Genomic DNA, 24,683 nt, shown 5'->3' with positions numbered 1-24,683 from the left:
ACAGCTGTCTGGACTGATAACATACGAGTAAAAACATCTTATAAGATACAAGACGACCCACATGGTTTCACCTGGTTCTCTCCATCCCAGGGGCCTAATTTATCAACCATGTGTAGGCAAAAACATGTGCGTAAACCAGGTATGGGATCATTTACACGCAAAGTGTGAGATTTAAAAATGGGAACGCTTGCTTGAGAGTGTATGTAAATGTACACACAGCCATGACCATGTGTATGCACAGTGCCAAGTGGGGGAATGAGGGAACTGCTTGTCAAGAGTAACCTATAGAATGGGGAAAACATATGTTGAAAATGTGTGAATTCAATCATTCTTCGATTTCATTGTATTTCCATTGTGAATTCATGCAACATAGTATCTTAACAGGCTATATCATATACATACATATACAAAGCATGTGGACACCCCCTCAAATTAGTGGACTTGCCTATTTCAGCCACAACCGTTGCTGACAACTATATAAAATTGAGCTCACAGCCATGCAATCACCATAGGAAAACATTGGCAGTAGAATGGCCTTATTGAAGATTTCAGTGACTTTCAACATGGCACCGTCATAGGACGTCACTTTTCCATCAAGTCAGTTCGTCAAATTTCTTCCTCGCTAGAGCTGCCACGGACAACTTAAGTGATGTTATTGTGGAAACGTCTAGGAGCAACAACGGCTCAGCCGCAAAGTGGTAGGCCACGCAAGCTCACAGAATGGGACTGCCGCGTGCTGAAGGTCGTAAAAATTGTCTGTCCTCGGTTGCAACACTCACTACAGAGTTCCAAACTGTCTCTGGAAGCCACGCCAGCATAATAACTGTTCGTCGGGAGCTTCATGAAATGAGTTTCCATGGCCGAGCAGCCGCACACAAGCGTCGGCTGGAGTGGTGTAAAGCTCACCGCCATGGGACTCTGCAGCAGTGGAAACGCGTTCTCTGGAGTGATGAATCTGCTTCACCATCTGGCAGTCCAACGGATTAATCTGGGTTTGGTGGATGCCAGGGGAACGCTACCTGCCCAAATGCATAGTGCCAACTGTAAAGTTTGGTGGATTAGGAATATTGGTCTGGGGCTGTTTTTCATGGATCGGGCTAGGACCCTAAGTTCCAGTGAAGGGAAATCTTAACGCTACAGTATACAATGAAATTCTAGACGATTCAGTGCTTACAACTTTGTGACAACAGTTTGGGGAAGGCCCTTTCAAGTTTCAGCATGACAATGCCCCTGTGCACAAAGCGAGGTCCATATAGAAATTGTTTGTCAAGATTGGTGTGGAAGAACTTGACTGGCCTGCACAGAGCCCTAACCTCAACCCCATCGAACACCTTTGGTATGAATTGGAGCGGCAACTGCGAGACAGGCCTCATCGCCCAACATCAGTGCCCGACCTCACTATTGCTCGTGCCTAAATGGAACCATGTCCCCGCAGCAATGTTCCAACATGTAGTGGAAAGCCTTCCCAGAAGAGTGGCAGCTGTTATAGCAGCAAAGGGGGGACCAACTCCAAATATGCCCATGATTTTGGAATGAGATGTTCAACAAGCAGTTGTCCACATACTCTTGGTCATGTAGTGTAATTTGACCACATCAGTGTATTTTGTTATGATAATAATCCATATAAAGTACAGTAATTATTAAATCAAAAGGCAAGTGTGAAAGTGAAACCATTGTTGAAGTTAATGGGAAATTGAATGCGAGAAAGCTGATCTTGCTCTGTTTGAGACACGCTGCATTTCGCAGAGAGCACGTTTTTTGTGACAGGTGGGACCTTTTTACAGAAAGTACAGATTGGCATATCAGATATCATTTTTTGCAAAGACCCTCTGGTGTTTGGCCACAGGCACACACCATCGCACAACAGTTTGTGGTCAAGAGGGGTTTCTTTGCAATTTATGGGTTCCCAAATACCAACGGAGCGATAAAAGCCCCATCCCAAAACGAGTTAAACTATGGAAAAGTCTACAACTCAATTAATGTGCAGGTGATAGGTTATGTGACGCACAAAAGACGCTGCTGAATGTGGCGGCAAGGTGGCCAGGTGCAACGCACGGCTCATTCATTCTACACAACAGCAATGTTGGCCTCTACGCCTACAGGAGAGAGCTGTTGAGGATGGGTGGCTTATTGGTGAGTGTTGCCTACTCATTTGAAGTATATTTGCCATTGCTAAAGCAACTTGAATTATCCTAATGGGCCTCTCTTTGTAGCTACTGTTTGTTCAAATGTTTACTGGTCAAGCCACAACTGAGCGAGCCAAATAAAACCTTTTGGTTGTACTCAACCTCTGACACCAACACCTTTATTTCAGTCTCGGAAAAGTTTTATGCTTCTTAGCTTTTTTTGTTGCACCATTGTATATCATGGTACAGCGTTGTATATTTCCCACAGGCTTTAAAGGGATGATTTTGACCATATATGGTTAATTAGGAGCGTTTCGCAATGCAAATAGCCATGGTAGTGCACAAGCACTGAGGCTGAGAACAATATTGGTATATATCATTGGAGATCTCCTACCAGTGTGCATATGATGCCCGTGTGATGGTTTGATAAATCACACTTTCTTTGCAAACGGACATTCTAAATTCTGTTTGTAAGTAGCATTTTAGAATAGTTTCACCGCAAAATTGATAAATGAGGCCCCAGGACTTATTCAGGGTAACTAGCTTTGGAACAACCTACAGAATGTCATGGCAATGCAAAGTTATCGTGTAAACATATCCTTAAATATCAGTGTCATATGTGATTGTGTACCATGAATTACACCATGTATCTAATATCTCATTGTCCTATGCTCACCTCCACTTCCCACAATGCCTTGCTGCTAGTGGCGGAGGTGGCGGACTGGCGTCCTGTAGTCCTGAGAAAGACGTACTCCTTCTTCTTGAAGTCGTCACATGTCAGGAACTTCTCCTGCTCTGCATGGAACAGCCGAACAACGTCACCCTGGCAACACAAACACAGACACCAGTCAGGAAAATGAGGGCAGGAGAGCCATCTACCCTGTTTGTGTTATTGTGTCCAATACATTTCAATCAACTAATCAGAGTACCTACCCCTTTAAGAATAGTCTCCTTGTTGTCACTCCATTTCATGAACAAAACTACTTTCCAACTTGTGTTGCAGTTTACAGAGTTCACCTGAAAAACAAAATGAAAAGCATGTGTGAGTTGTGTCAGGAAAGACTTGGTTTAATTCTCAGTTATACGGTTGGGATAGACTTTAATTCACATCATCAAGTTTGTCTTAAAAAAGTGACATCAAAACAAATGAGCCTGCGCCTTTTTGTGCATGTGGGTTTGTACAGGCTTGCAGGAATGGAGCTCAGTAATTATGCACTGTGTGTACAAAACATTGGGAACAACTGCTCTTTCCATAACAGATTAACCAGGTGAATCCAGGTGAAAGCTATGATCCCTTATTGATGTCACTTGTTAAATCTACTTCCATCAGTGTAGATGAAGGGGAGGAGACAGGTTAAAGAAGGATTTTTAAGCCTTGGACATGGATTGTGTATGTGTGCCATTCAGAGGGTGAATGGGCAAGACAAAATATTTAAGTGCCTTTGATTATGGTTGTAGGTGCCAGGGGCACCGGTTTGAGTGCGTCAAGAACTGTAACGCTGCTGGGTTTTTCAAGCTCAACAGTTTCCCGTGTGTATGAAGAATGGTCCACCACCCAAAGGACATCCAACCAACTTGACATAACTGTGGGAAGCATTAGAGTCAACATGGGCCAGCATCCCTGTGGAACGCTTTTGACACCTTGTAGAGTCCACGCCCTGACGAATTGAGGCTGTTCTGAGGGCAAAAGGGGGTGCAACTCAATATTAGGAAGGTGTTCCTAATGTTTCGTACACTGTCATTTTTCATTTATGGCTGTTGAGCTTTAAGAATGGTGTATGGACTAGCATAAACAACCATCACTTCATTAATTCAAGACAATATGGCCGTTTTACACTCCATTCTTCACATATAGCAAGGATGATTAGTACGCAACAAAAATAAAACAGGAACTAATGAATGCATTTCCTCATCTTTGAGAGGACAGAATGAACAATAACAAAGCACAGTTCTCAGCATAGTTAAAACCTGCACTACTCAAGGAAGTGAAATGTTCAGGGACACCTTGGTTAATAAAACAATAGAGACTTTCCCAATATGGATTCTGTTCCACAAGATGAAACATGTACTCTACCTCATTGCATCCTGGGTTGTCCACCAGCTGATGGCTGCTGGCGTGAAGGGGCTGTCCAGCGTTCACAGGGTTAAGAACCACCTTGTCTCCAATCACCACCTAGACAGACCGGGGAGCAATCATTAGTATTATTATACACACACAGTATAATCAACTACACAGAATATCACGGCCACACACGCTCACACATGTACACACAGAGACATGGACACAGAGACACAACTAACACTAATAATTCAATATTAAACTGATTATGGCAGTAGGCTGATTTTGCAATAGTCATATAAACACCTTACTCTGCTTATCCTAATTGTCGTGAGGTCAAAATCTAAGTAAGCATACGCTGCTTTTCTGAGCATTATTTCGAAATTATTAGGACATGTAAACACCTTAAAAATCTGCATTCCAGCGGTGTATTTTAGCTGCGCAGGTGCTCGCACCAGCCGAGAGCCTCCTCCTTTTGGGCGAGTGAAGTGAGTTCAGAACAACTGAATGTATGCATCTTAGAGGTAGTAGTATTCACTTAAAAACTTTATATGTCCCAACTCAGAATCAAATATGCTTCCCCAAAATAACATGTTCCCTGTGGTAGAACGTTAATATTGATTGCCGATTTCCTGCATTTTCAGAGTGCATTCAGGTAGATGGATTTCAGATGCGTCCATGCTTCTTACAAAGCATGTAAACGTTTTAATCGAACCATTATATTAAATATGCATCCACAATAATCACTTTATTGTGTGCATGTAACTGCCATCATTATCATATATATGATCATGTAGAAAACCACTGATAGCATTTGTACATACATCAGTGTTCTCCAGAGTGTGCTGATCTACAGAGGCCCCAGCAGAGCTGCTACACATGGCAGCTCAGGCACACGCACACAGGGAGGGGTCAGATTAGTTTAGAGCAGAGGAAAGGTGCCCTTCAAGATAACCAGAAGCTCTCGACTTCTGGCAACAGTTGATTGCACAATGAAAGAGAACAGCTGTGGTCTTATAACAGCCAGGTGAAATCCTGCTGACGCACGGGATGTCCTGCCACACAGGTCTGAGAACTACCACCGCATGATTCATTCCTGTCAACATCCACTATCCTCTTAATGTATATAACTAGTGCTTGGTGCTATGTAACACCAGGCAAATAATGATAACACATTGGTTGACTTGTTCACATCAGACCATGTTGGCTACCAAGCACTAGGTGGCCACACTGGACCATCTCATCAGCACAGGAATCATTCAGCCAGAAATACCCTAATGGCTAAAGCTAATGAACTTACCTACGGTAGCCTACTTGCAATTGAACTAGTACACACCCTGAAGCCATCACAATGTCAAAATAGGTAATGATATATTCATGTATTCATACAACTTGTCAATTCTATACACCCCTGATTCTATTTATAAAGCAGGTAAGCTTAAGCGGCATCAAGCGTTAATAGAGGAGTGCTGTCCGAGAGATCCCTGTGGTAATGATTTTTGCTGTGGCCACTGACGCCAGGAGCTTTAAGAATCTTGTGTGCCAGACTCATCATGTGAACTTTCAGTGAGATCTTTACATGTTAAGCTCTTAATCACTCTTTATCTAGATATCTACTGACAATACAACTTTGACCAGCTAGCCTGAATGGTTAAATGTTAAAATGCTAAGCATATCCACCAATTAAGAAATTGAAACCTGAAGAGAACAATACTGATAGCTATGAATCAGAACAATCAATGAGCATCACGTCTTGCTCTTGAGAGGAAAGGCTGTTGTCTGGGCTTTACCATTGTTCTATAGAGAGACATGACAAGACCTCCTATCTGACCTTTGACTCACACTACAGCCAACCCTGGGCTAGACACTCACACTGTCTCCCAGGGAGCGCAGTTTGTAGAAGGGCTGAATGTAAAACCAGGAGCCCTCGTTGCCTGCAGAGTCCAGCGTCACCCTCATTGCATTCTTCTCCAACAGGGCAGGGAGTCGCTTATTCACTGTCAGGTACTTATTGCTTTTCAAGTGCAACAGCTGAAACAGTGGCAAACAACAGACACAGTTATAAACTCATACATGCATGTAAACATAATAAGTGTACAGATGTATGTCACAGTCTGAGTCTATCATGGAGTATATCTACAAGGAGATTTGGAGTTAGATATCAAATAATGGCACAGTGGCCATTCCTAGAAATCCCCAAAGGAATGGCACCTTTTCTCCCCCTGGATTATTATTATTAATATATATATAAGAATAATCCAAGGCACTTGTTCAGATATAAAATCGGCAAAAAAAGTGTCCCTTTTTCAGGACCCTGTCTTTCAAAGATAATTCATAAAAATCCAAATAACTTCACAGATCTTCATTGTAAAGGTTTAAACACTGTTTCCCATGCTTGTTCAATGAAACCTAAACAATTAATGAACATGAACCTGTGGAATGGTCGTTAAGACACTAACAGCTTAGGCAATTAAGGTCACAGTTATAAAAACTTAGGACACTAGAGGCCTTTCTACTGACTCTGAAAAACACCAAAATAAAGATGCCCAGGGTCCCTGCTCATCTGCATGAACGTGCCTTAGGCATGCTGCAAGGAGACATGAGGACTGTAGATGTGGCCAGGGCAATAAATTGCATGTCCGTACTGTGAGACTCCTAAGACAGCGCTACAGGGAGACAGGACGGACAGCTGATCATCCTCGCAGTGGCAGACTACGTGTAACAACACCTGCACAGGATCGGTATATCTGAACATCACACCTGAGGGACAGATACAGGATGGCAACAACAACTGCCGAGTTACACCAGGAACGCACAGTCCATCCATCAGTGCTCAGACTGTCCGCAATAGGCTGAGAGAGGCTGGACTGAAGGCTTGTATGCCTGTTGTAAGGCAGGTCCTCACCAGACATCACCGGCAACAACGTCGCCTATGGGCACAAACCCACCGTCGCTGGACCAGACAGGACTGGCAAAAAGTGCTCTTCACTGACGAGTCGCGGTTTTGACTCACCAGGGGTGATGGTTGGATTCACGTTTATCGTCGAAGGAATGAGCGCTACACCGAGGCCTGTACTCTGGAATGGGATCGACTTGGAGGTGGAGGGTCAGTCATGGTCTGGGGCGGTGTGTCACAGCATCATCGGACTGAGCTTGTTGTCATTGCAGGCAATCTCAACGCTGTGCGTTACAGGGAAGAATTCCTCCTCCCTCATGAGGTACCCTTCCTGCAAGCTCATCCTGACATGACCCTCCAGCATGACAATGTCACCAGCCATACTGCTCATTCTGTGTGTGATTTCCTGCAAGACACGAATGTCAGTGTTCTGCTATGGCCAGCGAAGAGCCCGGATCTCAATCCCATTGAGCACGTCTGGGACCTGTTGGATCGGAGGGTGAGGGCTAGGGCCATTCCCCCCAGAAATGTCCGGGAACTTGCAGATGCCTTGGTGGAAGAGCGGGGTAACATCTCACAGCAAGAACTGGAAAATCTGTGGCAGACCATGAGGAGGAGATGCACTGCAGTACTAAATGCAGCTGGTGGCCACACCAAATACTGACTGTTACTTTTGATTTTGACCCCCCCTTTTTTCAGGGACACATTATTCAATTTCTGTTAGTCACTTGTCTGTGGAACTTGTTCAATTTATGTCTCAGTTGTTGAATCTTGTTATGTTCATACAAATATTTACACATGTTAAGTTTGCTGAAAGTAAATGCAGTTGACAGTGAGAGGACGTTTCTTTTTTTGCTGAGTTTATTTCTCATGACCTTCTTTGCTCCATAATTTCAACTAAGACATAAATCAGGCATGTTTACACTATTGACCTCAACCAGCCTCGCCGCCTCAAACAGGTATTCTACATTTGCATTGCTTGCTGTTTGGGGTTTTAGGCTGGGTTTCTGTATAGCACTTTGTGACATCGGCTGATGTAAAAAGGGCTTTATAAATACATTTGATTGGTACTGTGAGACTAGACCTTAACCAACCTTTCTGGTTGTGGTTGTTTGTTTTGAGGGAGAAAGCAGGGACTGAAAAAACGAGTAGTTCAAAATGTCTCAGACAATTACAGATATATGCGTTTACAATGCATTCTCTCAAGTGTTGTAGCTACCCACTTACTAGTGTAGTAAGACTGTGTTAAATATTAAACACTGGCAGAGGAGCACAGCTGTACCCTACTGCCCTCAATACCTTTCCTGTCACCACACCCCTAAAACACATAAACCCCATTGGCCTACTGTACAACTTCCTCAAATACAGTTCTGAAAGCATGAGCACCATTTTTCAGGAGATAGCTGTCCTAAAATATATGCAGGTGTTTTGCCTTTTTAGATGATAGATATCGCTAATACAATGGGTCTGTCACTTGACACCAACTGACATAGGGGAGAGTTGGGTAAGTTTTACATTTTTACATTCAGCGTCACTCCTTCAAGGAAAAATGTTTATTCTTTCTAACAAAGATATCTACATATATTGCAGGATGTTGTGTATCCCCCCCACAAAAAATGTGAATTCATGTGAACATTACAGTTTTCAACACAAGTAGTATAGGACAAGTAGTATAGGACTTTTTTGTAAATTAATCATTTTAAGCATCTTTTAACACAGGCTTAACACCTAACTTTTAACATATTCCAGGCCCTGTTCTTACCTCATATCCCAGCTATAATGCCTTGCATTACACCTGGGAAGAAAACACTTCAATTTGCTGAACTTCCATTGGCTCAACTTACCCCAAGGCAAACATTTTGACTATATTAGCCCCCACAGCTACAAGGATACACTTTCATGCTAGGTTTAGGAACTCATATTGAAGCTTATAGAGACCCCAACTGATCAATAGATAAATATAAATAAATATCTACTTTGGTTTAGATACAAGCATCATTAAACCTCTAACACAATACATTCATTTGACTTGGTGAAAATACATTTTTGGGACCAAACTTGCTTTCCATGTGGTTTCTTCCTTCACAGACTCCACAAAATGATGACCTCTTCCTAAATATTTGGTCAAATTATTGGTTTTCTGTATTGTTTCCTAGAAACAAGGGACCTCAACTTAACCCACTCTCCCCTACTATAGAGTACATCTACTTCTAGTGGTCCATTAGACCGGTTTCCCTGTGACATGATAATCTCACTTCTGTGTAGTAAACTTTCACTGGTCAAATATGCAGAGGATAAGGCCTGGATGATAATTGTCTGCATTAATGGAGGAGCTGTATTGCCTTTCTGCTCCAGGCTCTTCACTAACCTTAATGACACTGTCATGGTATGGCTATACCAAACTCAATCTCATTGTTACCACGTTACCCTTACTCTTCCTGGTCATACCTGAATTACATTTCCGTATTGGATTACAGTTCCTAGCAGCTTTCGGTTCTCAGATTCATTCTGTTTCTTCTCCAGATCAGCAGCATGCTGAAACATAGGGATAAAATATTATGTCAGACAATACAATAGCCACAAACGAAAGAGAAAACTCAACAGACCGATTGTCGGTCTGCACAGTTTGGGGCCGGTTGTTCGCTATTCATTCGCTTCCTGTCTACGCGGTGTGTTTAAATACCACCCACCGTTGGTGATTGCCATCATTTTCACTTGTTTCTACATGTAGAATCGGTTTGCACTTGGTATGAAAATTACGGCCAGTACTCTGTTCAGAGGTGTGAAGTACTCTTGGGCCGGAGACGCTCGACAATCCTACCGGTCTGTCCATGCCTTTAGATTTAGTGCTCCAAAAACACATTAAGAATAAGATGCAGTACTTTATGAAATACCGATCTGGCTTTATGGCGTGTAATAAAAGTGGAGTGTCTCACTTGTAATGATTTTCTTGACCTCAACAACACGGCAACGCATGCAGATTAGAACCGGAAAGCAGAATGGGAAGCAGTTGAGTTAGAGAACAATGAATAGAAACCATTGGGATGAGGGTACTCACGTGGAGCTTGTTCAGTAGTACTGTGTCAGTGGTGCTGTTTCCCCCTGGTTTTGCTGCCTTCCAGAACTGTTTCTGTGCAGAGTACCTGTTCATGGGGCACAGCTTGAAAAGGCAGTCTGGAAAGAAGAACAGAGAAGGAGAGTCAGAGAAAAGATGTGCTGATTTATCATCAAATCCATAACATTGAGTGCATGATGAATAAAGTGGTGGGAATATTTACCAAAAGGGCATGGAGGAGTAATTGGCTGTCAGTATAACAAGAACATGAATATCTCTAAATCAATACAACAGGATGATGGTGAGTCCTGACAGAAAACCCTAGTTCCTCCTCCAGTCCCCGAGGCTGGCTACCGGCAAGGCACAATGGGGGACCTGATTATCTGTGACAGGTGTAAAAAACTGCTGTTCCAGTGAGCACCAAGCGCCACCACAAAACTCGTCCAACAAACGCCACAGTACAGGGATTAGCTGTCATGGGATGCATGGTGGGGGAGAGGGAAGAGCGAGATGGATAAGCACAGGAGGAGGTGAAGAAAAGAGAGCCAGGGACAATAGGAGAGAGGGATAGGTAAATGAGCGAGGGAGAGGAAGTGGGTTTATGGAGTGAAGAAGACCATGTTAGGGGAATTAGGATAGGAGGACAGAATTGGGAGGGGTGTAAGCAAATGATACACAGTACGAAGGAAGGGTTGTGTCTTTTCTTTTTTTAACAACAGTTGGCAAACTGTGCAGGAAATGGCAGGGTACAGTATGACACAACCCACAGTGCAAATATTGAGGAACAGACAGGAATCAACATAAAACAGGCCATTGAAATGCTTAAAACAATGCTGCTTTAGATCAAATAAATGGAAGTTTACACAGCAGGCCCACTGTACTAAATAATATAATAATGTACTACTATATATAATACTTAGTACAGAATTGTCACAGTCACGTTAAATACAGCATACTCTGCCAGACTGTGATGATCCAATGATAAAAGGGTCAACAGGTGACATTCTTCAAATACCATCGCCTTCTCCTTTCGTCCATGTTATCACAGCTCTCTGAGAAGTGTATGAATACAATCAGAGACAGTCTATCACTGACAGGAATGAGTTGTCCTAGCAGGGAGTAATATTTCCTAGAGAAACACACCTAAGTGTCAGACATGTCACCAAAGCAATTACTGTTGCAATATACCAATCCCACATCAGAGGGGAAGAAGTGAGGTTTAAAACGCTGGGTTAAAGCTCCATGGAAACCAGTCCTTTTAAATAGCTTAACAGGGCTATTAATACTCAACAGGGATCTTAGGATTTAGCCAGGTACACTTTCCCTCTGTTCAGTGCTCAGGCACACGGAGTCTTGCATGGAGTCTCAGTCCTGTTGCTGTGGCTACCTGGAGGAGTGATGAGGCCTGTGAGAGGCTGGAGAGGTGGGGTGAAGACGTACACTGCTCCATCCCAAACCAACCTTGAAGCCCCATGAGGAAACTTAGGCAAATAAGGTTGAAACATGCTGATGCCATAGCACTTGGTCATGTCATCACTTGAGGTCATCTCTTGAATTGCCCTCAATAGACTCTGCTATACTTCAAATGCAAAGCCTGTAAAACACTGCGAGAGAATGCTATCCTCTCACTGTGCAGGGGGAACTGTAGCCATGACTGATAGGACTTTCAGAACCACACGAGAGCTCCATTGTTCTACATCCATATCTATTACTGACCAATCTCAGAGTCATTTCAATGGAATCCCAATAACTCTGGAACCTTGAAATTTGCAATAGATGCCCACAATACACTAGAACTTCAGTTCCAGAAGGAACTTCTGACATTGCCTTTAACAAAGTAGTTCACTACCAGCACAGTGTTCACTTCATGCATTCAATGTCGGCTGAATTTTTGTTCTGGGCCCAGTTTCCCAAAATCATTTTAGGGCTAAATTAATTTTTAGAACCTTCATAGCAGCACCACTAAATCTCCAAACGGTCTTTGAAATGGTTACAAACAAGCAAAGAATAAAAAGATGAATGAAAACTGAGATGACTGCAAATAAAATATAAATACAGTATAGGCTACATAGGCCTATATACAGTTTTTAGATCATATTGAAATACATTTCATGTTCAATCAATTGAGTTCTATTTTACTTATTGTATGCTACTGTCTGTAATTTTCCCCTCAATATATTTCATAATGTGTAACAACATGTGGGCAATGATGTGCCAAATCTGTGACTTAGTGCATCATTATAGGGTAAGTGTCACGCCCTGACCTTAGTTATCTTTATTATTTGATTAGGTCAGGGTGTGACATGGGTGGTTTGTTTAGTTTTTGTATTGTCTAGGGGGTTTTGTATGTCTAGGGGTTTTTCTAGTCTAGGTGTTTATATGTCTATGGTTGCCTAGATTGGTTCTCAATCAGAGGCAGCTGTTTATCGTTGTCTCTGATTGGGGACCATATTTAGGTAGCCATATTCCTTGGGTATTTTGTGGGTTGTTATTCTATGTTTAGTTGCCTGTTCTGTACTAGCCATATTGCTTCACAGTTCGTTTTGTTGTTTTGTTTAGTTCAGTGTTCTCTCTTTTATTAAAGAGTTATGTTCGCTTACCACGCTGCGCCTTGGTCTCCTCATTATGACGACCGTGACAGTAAGCATTAGAATAAGCAGCAAGGTTTGCAGCCAGCCAAATAGGCAATAATATATTTCTAAGAGCTGATCCGTCACCAGTATTGTAGAATAATTATAATGTTAAGGTTAAGTTCAGTTCAAGATTTGAATGAAGAAAGCTGATCCGAGATCAGCGCTGCATGTCTTTCGATCCTATCAGTATCAACACATGCTCCAACAACTCACTTATTGAAAGTTCTCCCTATGTGATGTGAGTTGTTTGGCCATTATAAGAACGATGCATCTTTAAAATTAACTGTGACATCACATCTCTGCGTTGCCTCCGTGCTGCTTGTTGCTACCTGCCAAACTTATTTTTTTTAACTTTTAATAACCGTTTAATAAAAATTATGCATTTAACCCACTTACCAACGTTTAACTTTTTTCCTCGCTGAACTTGATACTTTTTTTACAACTTTTTCCACCCCGGATGCTTTATCTGGACATGTTTCTACAGGATCTCCACCAGCCAAAAAGTTAAATAGTAACATTAACACTATGCCATCTAATTTCAGTCGCTGTACTCATAATCTACAGGAGAACTATCGCCTCATGGTGAAGATAGCCGAGTTGCAAGCCCAGCTTCATATGCAATCGATAGGCAAGGGCAATTTAAGTGTAGGAAAGGATGAAACAGCATTTGTCACCAGTAAGTACAGATAGTAGTATAAATCCCCCCCCCCCGCACAGTCCCCGCAGCTGGACAATTTTTTCAAGGCTTCTGGTAAGAAATGCTGTTGGCATGCTCAACTGGTGTCGCTAATTCAGCCAACATCAACTTTAAAACAGGTTCTCCCCATTAAGCAATGAGTCAGAGTCAGATGCCGAGCCTTCTAAGGTCTCTCCTCCACCCGTTACGATTTGGTCTGAGCCACCGAAGCCTCCTACCAATAGCTCTGACAAATTTTAAATCCTGGTCATTGGCAACTCCATTACCCGCAATATTAGACTTCAAAAGAATAATCCAGCGATCAAACACTGTTTACCAGGGGGCAGGGCTACAGACATAAAAGCTAATCTGAAGAGGGTGCTGGCTAAGGCTAAAACTGGCAAATGTAGAGAGTATAGGGATATTGTTCTCCATAGTTACTGTTTACAGGCCTCCTGAGCCATATACAGCATTCGTCACTGAGTTCCCTGAATTTATATCGGACCTTGTAGTCATGGCAGATAATATTCCCATTTTTGGTGACTTCAATATCCACATGGAAAAGTCCACAGACCCACTCCAAAAGGCTTTCGGCTCAGTTTGTTTTGGTCATCGACTCAGTTGGTTTTGTCCAACATGTCTCCAGACCCACGCATTGCCACAGTCATACCCTAGATCTAATTAAGGTCCTGTGTAACGAATATTGTGGATCTAAATGTTTTTTCTCATAATCCTGGACTATCGGACCACCATCTTATTACGTTTCCAATCGCAACATATAGTCTGATCAGACCCCAACCAAGGATTATCAAAAGCCGCACTATAAATTCTCAGACAACCCAAAGATTCCTAGATGTCCTTCCAGACTCCCTCCACCTACCCAAGGACATCAGAGTATAAAAATCGGTTAACCACCTAATTGGGGATCTAAATTTAACCTTTCGTAATACCCTAGATGCAGTCTCTCCCCTAAAAACAAAAAACATTTGTCACAAGAAATGAGCTCCCTGGTATACAGAAAATACTCGAGCCCTGAAGCAAGTTTCCAGAAAATTGGAACGGAAAGACAGTACCAGAAAAGAGCTTGGAAAGTCAGTACCGTACAATATTAAAGAGCCCTCAATGCAACTCGATCAGCCTATTTTTCCAACCTAATTGAGGAGAATAAGAACAATCCAACATTTATTTTCCGATACTGTCGCAAAGCTAAGTAAAAATCAGCATTCCCCAAGAGAGGATGGCTTTCACTTCAGCAATGATGAATTAAACTCTTACAAATCATTTGTACAAGCATTTCGCTACACTCGCAATAACATCTGCTAACCATGTGTATGTGACCAGTAAAATTTGATTTAATTTGTATGTTTTGTTGTTCCTCAAGGTTCCGTTTTAGGACCACTATTGTTTTCACTATATACAGTATATATATATATATTCTACCTCTTGCTGATGTCATTCGGAAGCACAATGTCAACTTTCACTACTATGCAGACAACACACAGCTGTACATCTCGATGAAACATGGTGAAGCCCCAAAATTGCCTACCCTGAAAGCCTGTGTTTCAGACATAAGGAAGTGGATGGTGACAAATGTTTTGACTTTTAAACTCAAACAAAACCGAGATGCTAGTTCTAGGTCCCAAGAAACAAAGAGATCTGCTGTTGGATCTGACAATTAATCTTGATGGTTGTACAGTCGTCTCAAATAAAACTGAAGGACCTCTGCATTACTCTGGACCCTGATCTCTCTTTTGACGAACATATCATGAATACTTCAAGGGCAGCTTTTTCCCATCTTCGTAACATTGCAAAAATCAGAAACATTTTGTCCAAAAATGATGCAGAAAAGCTAATCCATGCTTCTGTCACTTCTAGATTAGACTACTGCAATGCTCTACTCTCCGGCTACCCGGATAAAGTCTTTACTGAAGACTCATCTCTTCAGTAGCTTATGATTAAGTGTAGTCTGGCCCAGGGGTGCGAAGGTGAACGACAAGGCACTGGAGCAACAAACCGCCCTTGCTGTCTCTGTCTGGCCGTCTCCCCTCACTCCACTGGGATTATCTGCCTCTGACCATATTACGGGGGCTGAGTCACTGGCTTACTAGTGCTCTTCCATGCCGTCCCTAGGAGGTGTGCGTCAATTGAATGGGTTGAGTCACTGATGTGATCTTCCTGTCCGGTTTTGCGCCCCCTCGGGTTCATGCGGTGTTGGAGATGTTTGTGGGCTATACTCCGCCTTGTCTCAGGGTAGTAAGTTGGTGGTCTGTTGATATCCCTCTAGTGGTGTGGGGGCTGTGCTTTGGCAAAGTGGGTGGGGTTATATCCTGCCTGGTTGGCCCTGTCCAGGGGTATTGTTGGACGGGGAAACCGTGTCGCCCGACCCCCCCCCCCCCCCCGTCTCAAACTCCAATATCTATGCTGCAATAGTCTATGTGCAGGGGGGCTAGGGTCAGTCTATTATATCTGGTGTAATTCTCCTGTCTTATCTGGTGTCCTGTGTGAATTTAAGTATGCTCCCTCTAATTCTCCCTCTCTCCCTGCCCTCCCGGAGGACCTGAGCTCTAGGACCATGCATCAGGACTAATTGGCCTGATGACTCCTGGCTGTCCACAGTCAACCTGGTCTCCACCCGGCACAGTCAGAAAAGGACTGGCCACCCCTCAGAGCATGGTTCCTCTCTAGGTTTCTTCCTAAGCTCCTGCCTTTCTAGGGAGTTTTTCCTAGCCACCGTTCTATCTGCATTGCTTGCTTTTTGGGGTTTTAGCCTGGGTTTCTGTTTAAGCACTTTATGACACCTGCTGATGTAAAAAGGGCTTTATAAATACATTTGATTTTAAACACTCGCCCATAGCTATCGGGAAGCCAGGCCCAGAGCTAGTATGGCAGTAAACAAACTGCTGCTTAACAGGCGTTTATTTCGTATTTTGGAGAAATTACAGCCTCAAAAGTTCTTAAGCACTCCAGGAACAACTGTACTTTGGTAATAGACTCTTTCCCAATTTTATTAAGTGACTGGCTTCCATATAATATTACCGAGCCAGCAAGCGCAATAAAAAAAACTAGCTAGCCAGCTAAAACTGGTACAGCTAGCTAGCTAACTAATAGTACCTGCTGAGTCAGGCTTTTATCTTTCCCTATTTGTCTCGACACTTGTGGGTCATCAGACTTCAAAAACAACAACAGTAGGCCTATACCTAGCGGTCTTTAAGTTTTTTGTATATTCTCGCTAACTAAAGTTCAGTTATTTCTTTAGCTAGCTAGACAGGTGGAACAAACTGAAGGGAACTGTCAAGCAGCCGTGCAGCGAGTGTGTGAGTGACCAGCTGCCTGCAAAATGGGGTGCCTATTTTCTCAGGTGCACAATGAATTGATTGAAGCAGTTTACTGGTAGGTAGCATGCCTTGATGTGGAGAACCTATAGAATGCGGAATCACATTTTTGTTCATGACATGTAAGGTCTAGAGCAGGGCTTTGCTTATAAATTCACAAGATAATGCCCCTGATATGTTGCTACTTCAAAAAGCGATAACATCGAGTTAGCCATGTTTATGGAAGTTCTCATTCCACTGGCCAATGATGACAGTTTCTAGAAGGATGAGCTCACTTAGTGAATATGCACCTGTGGAACGGTCGTTAAGACACTAACAGCTTACAGACGGTAGGCAATTAAGGTCACAGTTATGGATACTAAAAAGAGGCCTTTCTACTGCTCTGAAAAACACCAAAAGAAAGATGCCCAGGGTCCCTGCTCATATGCGTGAATGTGCCTTAGGCATGCTGCAAGAAGGCATATGGCCAGGGCAATAAATTGCAATGTCCGTACTGTGAGACGCCGAAGACAGCACTACAGGGAGACAGGACGGACAGCTGATCGTCCTCGCAGTGGCAGACCACGTGTAACCACACCTGCACAGGATCGGTACATCCGAACATCACACCGGCAGGACAGGTACAGGATGGCAACAACAACTGCCGAGTTACACCAGGAACGCACAATCCCTCCATCAGTGCTCAGACTGTCCGCAATAGGCTGAGAGAGGCTGGACTGAGGGCTTGTAGGCCTGTTGTAAGGCAGGTCCTCACCAGATATCACTGGCAACAACGTCGCCTATGGGCACAAGCCCACCGTCACTGGACCAGACAGGACTCGCAAAAGGTGCTCTTCACTGACGAGTCACGGTATTGTCTCACCAGGGGTGATGGTCGGATTTGCGTTTATCGTTGAAGGAATGAGCATTACGTTGAGGCCTGTACTCTGGAGCGGGATCGATTTGGAGTTGGAGGGTCCATCATGGTCTGGGGCGGTGTGTCACAGCATCATCGGACTGAGCTTGTTGTCATTGCGGGCAATCTCAAGGCTGTGCGTTACAGTGAAGACATCCTCCTCCCTCATGTGGTACCATTCCTGCAGGCTCATCCTGACATGACCCTCCAGCATGACAATGCCACAAGCCATACTGCTCGTTATGTGCATGATTTCCTGGAAGACAGGAATGTCAGTGTTCTGCCATGGCCAGAAAAGAGCCCAGATCTCAATCCCATTGATTGCAGGAATGTCAGTGGCCAGCGAAGAGCCCGGATCTCAAACCCATTGAGCACATCTGGGACCTTTTGGATCAGAGGGTGAGGGCTAGAGCCATTTCCCCCAGAAATGTCCGGGGACTTGCAGGTGCCTTGGTGGAAGAGTGGGGTAACATCTCACAACAAGAACTGGCAAATCTGGTGCAGTCCATGAGGAGGAGATGCACTGCAGTACTTAATGCAGCTGGTGGCCATACCAAATACTGACTGTTACTTTTGATTTTTAACCCCCCCCCCCCTTTTTTCAGGGACACATTATTAAATTTCTGTTAGTCACATGTCTGTGGAACTTGTTCAGTTTATGTCTCAATTGTTGAATCTTGTTATGTTCATACTAATATTTATGCATGTTAATAAGTTTGCTGAAAATAAACTCAGTTGACAGTGAGAGGATGTTTCTTTTTTTGCTGAGTTTAATATCACAGTTGAGTATTGATCAATCTCCAACCAAGCACAGAATGCTGCTCCCTGAGTGAGTGTGCTTCTGTATGTCAGAGATGTAAGGTCTGGTTTGGTTCCAGGAAATCAGCATATGGTTTTCCTTCTGTACTGTGGCATGAACACACTTTGCACTTGTCTTGCTAAAATGAACTGCCTGGTCTTGTATCTAATCAAACACCATGGTGTATTATTATAATACAAAAGCACAAGACAGGGCTGGACATGGTGGGAAAAGTCAAGGGGGATTAACCCGTGCAGGACCTTGTGCTCTATTTCTGACAAAGAGAAAAATATTAACATTTAGGACAGATGTTTAGCAGGGAGGGCAGGATCAAGACGACTAAAAAGTTCCTAGGTAGCCTAGTCTCTAATTACGTGCATCTGAGATTTGCTCTCTTTCCTAAAAGCAGAATTCTTCCTTCCTCTTCATTTTTCACCAGTTAGACAGCATTGCCAAATAAGGCAGGGAGGTCAGTGGGAAAAGGAGCTGGAGATAGGAATGGACCCTGCTGCCAATGTCTACCAATACTCTTGTAGGCCTACCCCTCAGACAAAAACTCCGGTGACCTACAGTATAACCACCCAATACAACATCAGTCCAGATAACTTTAGTCACACCCCCTTGCTGCAACTAAGGTTCATCCATCCAAGCCTAGATGATTAAATAGACGAATGTCCAGTAGTGGTCATGTCTACTGTGGCTATTTGGGGAACCGAAACAACAGTTGTGCAAACCACAACAAAAATATCTCGCCATCTTGACAATGCAAATCATTGAGCAGAAACACAATTCCGAAATGTGGCTAAAGACAAATTGTAGGTCTATTCTCAATCAAAAATGAGAATGGTAAGGCCAGAAAATAAACAACAGCGGTACGAAAACATACAGTTGAAGTCGGAAGTTTGCATACACTTAGGTTGAAGTCATTAAAACTCGTTTTTCAACCACTCCACAAATGTACTGTTAACAAACTATAGTTTTGGCAAGTCGGTTTGGACATCTACTTTGTGCATGACACAAGTAATTTCTCCAACAATTGTTTACAGACAGATTATTTCACCGTATCACAATTCCAGTGGGTCAGAAGTTTACATACACTAAGTTGACTGTGCCTTTAAACAGCTTGGAAAATTCAAAAAAATTATGTCATGGCTTTAGAAGCTTCTGATTGGCTAATTGACATAATTTGAGTCAATTGGAGGTGTACCTGTGGATTTATTTCAAGGCCTACCTTCAAACTCAGCGCCTCTTTGCTTGACATCATGGGAAAATCAAAAGAAATTAGCCAAGAGCTCAGAAATAAAATTGTAGACCTCCACAAGTCTGGTTCATCCTTGGGAGCAATTTCCAAACGCCTGAAGGTACCACGTTCATCTGTACAAACAATAGTACGCAAGTATAAACACCATGGGACCACGCAGCCATCATACCGCTCAGGAAGGAGACTCGTTCTGTCTTCTAGAGATGAACATACTTTGGTAAGAAAAGTGCAAATCAATCCCAGAACAACAGCAAAGGACATTGTGAAGATGCTGGAGGAACAGGTACAAAAGTATCTATATCCACAGTAAAACAAGTCCTATATCGACATAACCTGAAAGTCCGCTCAGCAAGGAAGAAGCCACTGCTTCAAAACCGCCATAAAAAACCTGACTACGGTTTACAACTTTTCATGGGGACAAAGATTGTACTTTTTGGAGAAATGTCCTCTGGTCTGATGAAATAAAAATAGAACTGTTTGGCCATAATGACCATCGTTATGTTTGGAGGAAAAAGGGGGAGGCTTGCAAGCCGAAGAACACCATCCCAACCATGAAGCACGGGGTGGCAGCGTCATGTTGTGGGGGTGCTTTGCTGAAGGAGGGACTGGTGCTCTTCACAAAATAGATGGCATCATGAGGAAAGGAAAATGATGTGGATATAGTGAAGCAACATCTCAAAACATCAGTCAGGAAGTTAAAGCTTGGTAGCAAATGGGTCTTCCAAATGGACAATGACCCCAAGCAATCTTCCAAAGTGGTGGCTAAATGGCTTAAGGACAACACAGTCAAGGTATTGGAGTGGCCAACACAAAGCCCTGACCTCAATCCAATAGAAAATGTGTGGGCAGAACTGAAAAATCGTGCGCGAGCAAGGAGGCCTACAAACCTGACTCAGTTACACCAGCTCTGTCAGGAGGAATGGGCCAAAATTCACCCAACTTATTGTGGGAAGCTTGTGGAATGCTACCCGAAACATTTGACCCAAGTTAAACAATTTAAAGGCAATGCTACCAAATACTAATTGAGTGTATGTAAACCTCTGACACTCTGGGAATGTGATGAAAGAAATAAAAGATGAAATAAATCATTCTCTCTCTCTATTATTCTGACATTTCACATTCTTAAAATAAAGTGGTGATCCTAACTGACCTAAGACAGGGAATTGTTACTAGGATTAAATGTCAGGAATTGTGAAAAATTGAGTTTAAATGTATTTGGCTAAGGTGTATGTGAACTTCTGACTTCAACTGTATAGTAAGACTCTACAAAGACAACTAAAAAGGTCCTCTGCTGCTAGCTATTGATTACTCTTTTATCTCAATACTACGCAGTGACATATCTGAGTGAGTCCTGTTAGAGGCCTGAAACCTGATGCATGGATGGTTCAATCTCTAGCAGGAGTTTGGACAGCTGCTTGAGAGGAAGGAATTAACACTGTCCATCAAATTATCTTGCGCTCCTGCACCAAAAAAAAAACACAAAAACATCCATACGACAAAACATACAATTGACCTCAAACTAACCAGAGGCAATACATTGATTTTCGATATCCGGATGGAGAGTGCAATATAGAGTGTATTCGGAAAGTATTCAGACCTCTTAACTTATTTCACATTTTGTTAAGTTTTCCCCCTCAATCTACCCACAATAGTCCATAATGACAAAGCAAAAAGTGTTTTTTGCAACATTTTGAAAATTTTAATGAAATTTTACATTTACATAAGTATTCAGACCCCTTACTCAGTACTTTGTTGAAGTACCTTTGGCAGCGATTATAGCCTCCAGTCATCTTAGGTATGACGCTACAAGCTTGGCACACCTGTATCTGGGGAGTTCCTCCCATTCTTCTCTGCAGATCCTCTGAAGCTCTTTCAGGTTGGATGGGGAGCGTCGCTGCATAGTTATTTTCAGGTCTCTCCAGAGATGTTAGATCAGGTTTGAGCTATGGCTGGGTCACTGAAGGACATTCAGAGATTGCTCCCGAAGCAACTACTGCGTTGTCTTGGCTGTGTGGTTAGGATCGTTGTCCTATTGGAAGGTGAACATTGCCCCAGTCTGAGGTCCTGAGCGCTCTGGAACAGATTTTCATAAATGATATCTCTGTACTTTGCTCCGTTCACCTTTCCCTCGATCCTGACTAGACTCCGTCACTGCCGCTGAAAAACAACACCACAGCATAATGCTGCCACCACCATGCTTCACCGTAGGGATGGTGCCAGGTTTCCTCCAGATGTGACACATGGCAATAAGAACACCTCCTCCCAGCTGCCCACTGCACTGAGGATAGGAAACTCTGTCACCACCGATAAATCCACTATAATTGAGAATTTCAATAAGCATTTTTCTACGGCTGGCCATGCTTTCCACCTGGCTACCCCTACCCCGGTCAACAGCACTGCACCCCCAACAGCAACTCGACCAAGCCTTCCCCATTTCTCCTTCTCCCAAATCCAGTCAGCTGATGTTCTGAAAGAGCTGCAAAATCTAGACCCCTACAAATCAGCCGAGCTAGACAATCTGGACCCTTTCTTTCGAAAATGATCTGCCGAAATTGTTGCAACCCCTATTACTAGCCTGTTCAACCTCTCTTTCGTGTCATCTGAGATTCCCAAAGATTGGAAAGCAGCTGCGGTCATCCCCCTCTTCAAAGGGGGGGACACTCTTGACCTAAACTGCTACAGACCTATATCTATCCTACCCTGCCTTTCTAAGGTCTTTGAAAGCCAAGTTAACAAACAGATTACCGACCATTTCGAATCCCACCGCACCTTCTCCGCTATGCAATCTGGTTTCAGAGCTGGTCATGGGTGCACCTCAGCCACGCTCAAGGTCCTAAACAATATCTTAACTGCCATCGATAAGAAACAATACTGTGCAGCCGTATTCATTGACCTGGCCAAGGCTTTCGACTCTGTCAATCACCACATCCTCATCGGCAGACTCGATAGCCTTGCTTTCTCAAATGATTGCCTCGCCTGGTTCACCAACTACTTCTCTGATAGAGTTCAGTGTGTCAAATCGGAGGGCCTGTTGTCCGGGCCTCAGGCAGTCTCTATGGGGGTGCCACAGGGTTCAATTCTTGGGCCGACTCTCTTCTCTGTATACATCAATGATGTCGCTCTTGCTGCTGGAGAGTCCCTGATCCACCTCTACGCAGACGACACCATTCTGTATACTTCTGGCCCTTCTTTGGACACTGTGTTAACTAACCTCCAGACGAGCTTCAATGCCATACAACTCTCCTTCCGTGGCCTCCAACTGCTCTTAAATACAAGGAAAACTAAATGCATGCTCTTCAACCGATCGCTGCCTGCACCTGCCCGTCCGTCCAGCATCACTACTCTGGACGGTTCTGACTTAGAATATGTGGACAACTACAAATACCTAGGTGTCTGGTTAGACTGTAAACTCTCCTTCCAGACTCACATCAAACATCTCCAATCCAAAGTTAAATCTAGAATTGGCTTCCTATTTCGCAACAAAGCATCCTTCACTCATGCTGCCAAACATACCCTCGTAAAAAACTGACCATCCTACCAATCCTCGACTTCGGCGATGTCATTTACAAAATAGCCTCCAATACCCTACTCAATAAATTGGATGCAGTCTATCACAGTGCAATCCGTTTTGTCACCAAAGCCCCATATACTACACACTACTGCGACCTGTACGCTCTCGTTGGCTTGCCCTCGCTTCATACTCGTCGCAAAACCCACTGGCTCCAGGTCATCTACAGGACCCTGCTAGGTAAAATCCCCCCTTATCTCAGCTAGCTGGTCACCATAGCAGCACCCACCAGTAGCACGCGCTCCAGTAGGTATATCTCTGGTCACCCCGAAAACCAATTCCTCCTTTGGCCACCTCTCCTTCCAGTTCTCTGCTGCCAATGACTGGAACGAACTACAAAAATCTCTGAAACTGGAAACACTTATCTCCCTCACTAGCTTTAAGCACCAGCTGTCAGAGCAGCTCACAGATTACTGCACCTGTACATAGACCATCTATAATTTAGCCCAAACAACTACCGCTTCCCCTACTGTATTTATTTATTTATTTATTTTGCTCCTTTGCACCCCATTATTTCTATTTCTACTTTGCACATTCTTCCACTGCAAATCTACCATTCCAGTGTTTTACTTGCTATATTGTATTTACTTCACCACCATGGCCTTTTTTTGCTTTACCTCCCTTATCTCACCTCATTTGCTCACATTGTATATAGACTTATTTTTCTACTGTATTATTGACTGTATGTTTGTTTTACTCCATGTGTAACTCTGTGTTGTTGTATGTGTCGAGCTGCTTTGCTTTATCTTGGCCAGGTCGCAATTGTAAATGAGAACTTGTTCTCAACTTGCCTACCTGGTTACATAAAGGTGAAATAAAATAAAAAATAATAATTCAGGCCAAAGAGTTCAATCTTGGTTTCATCAGACCAGAGAATTTTGTTTCTCATGGTCTGAGAGTCCTTTATGTGCCTTTTTGCAAACTCCAAGCGGTCTGTCATGTGCCTTTTACTGAGGAGTGGCTTCCGTCTGGCCAGTCTACCATAAAGGCCTGATTGGTGGAGTGCTGCAGAGATGGTTGTCCTTCTGGAAGCCTCTCATCTCCACAGAGGAACTCTGGAGCTTTGTCAGAGTGACCATCGGGTTCATGGCCACCTCCCTGTCCAAGGCCCTTCTCCCCCGATTGCTCAGTCTGGCTGGGCGGCCAGCTCTAGGAAGAAGCCACTGTGTTCATGGGGACCTTCAAAGCTACAGAAATGTTTTAGTAACCTTCCCCAGATCTGTGCATCGACACAATCTTGTCTCGGAGCTCTAATGACAATTCCTTCGACCTCATGGCTTGGTTTTTGCTCTGACATGCACTGTCAACTGTGGGACCTTATAAAGACAGGTGTGTGCCTTTCCAAATCATGTCCAATCAATTCAATTGACCACAGGTGGACTC

At 43.4% G+C, this 24,683-nt stretch overlaps 1 protein-coding gene across 2 annotated transcripts in view; it reads right to left on the bottom strand.

Annotated features, from left to right (window-relative positions):
- Nucleotides 1-24,683, bottom strand: part of LOC120065685 (inositol 1,4,5-trisphosphate receptor type 1-like) — a 133,213-nt gene that overhangs the window by 95,008 nt on the left and 13,522 nt on the right. For both annotated transcript variants that reach the window (XM_039016756.1, XM_039016757.1), the window contains exons 3-8: nucleotides 10,140-10,255; nucleotides 9,530-9,616; nucleotides 6,058-6,216; nucleotides 4,201-4,299; nucleotides 3,060-3,143; nucleotides 2,803-2,949 (exon numbers count right to left, since the gene is read on the bottom strand). In XM_039016756.1, the coding sequence (XP_038872684.1) occupies nucleotides 2,803-2,949; nucleotides 3,060-3,143; nucleotides 4,201-4,299; nucleotides 6,058-6,216; nucleotides 9,530-9,616; nucleotides 10,140-10,255 (692 nt within the window). The remainder of the gene's footprint in view (nucleotides 1-2,802; nucleotides 2,950-3,059; nucleotides 3,144-4,200; nucleotides 4,300-6,057; nucleotides 6,217-9,529; nucleotides 9,617-10,139; nucleotides 10,256-24,683) is intronic.

The sequence above is a fragment of the Salvelinus namaycush genome, chromosome 20, assembly GCF_016432855.1.
Source record: "Salvelinus namaycush isolate Seneca chromosome 20, SaNama_1.0, whole genome shotgun sequence".
Lineage (NCBI taxonomy): Eukaryota > Metazoa > Chordata > Actinopteri > Salmoniformes > Salmonidae > Salvelinus > Salvelinus namaycush.
This window is presented reverse-complemented; position numbering and strand designations above follow the sequence as displayed.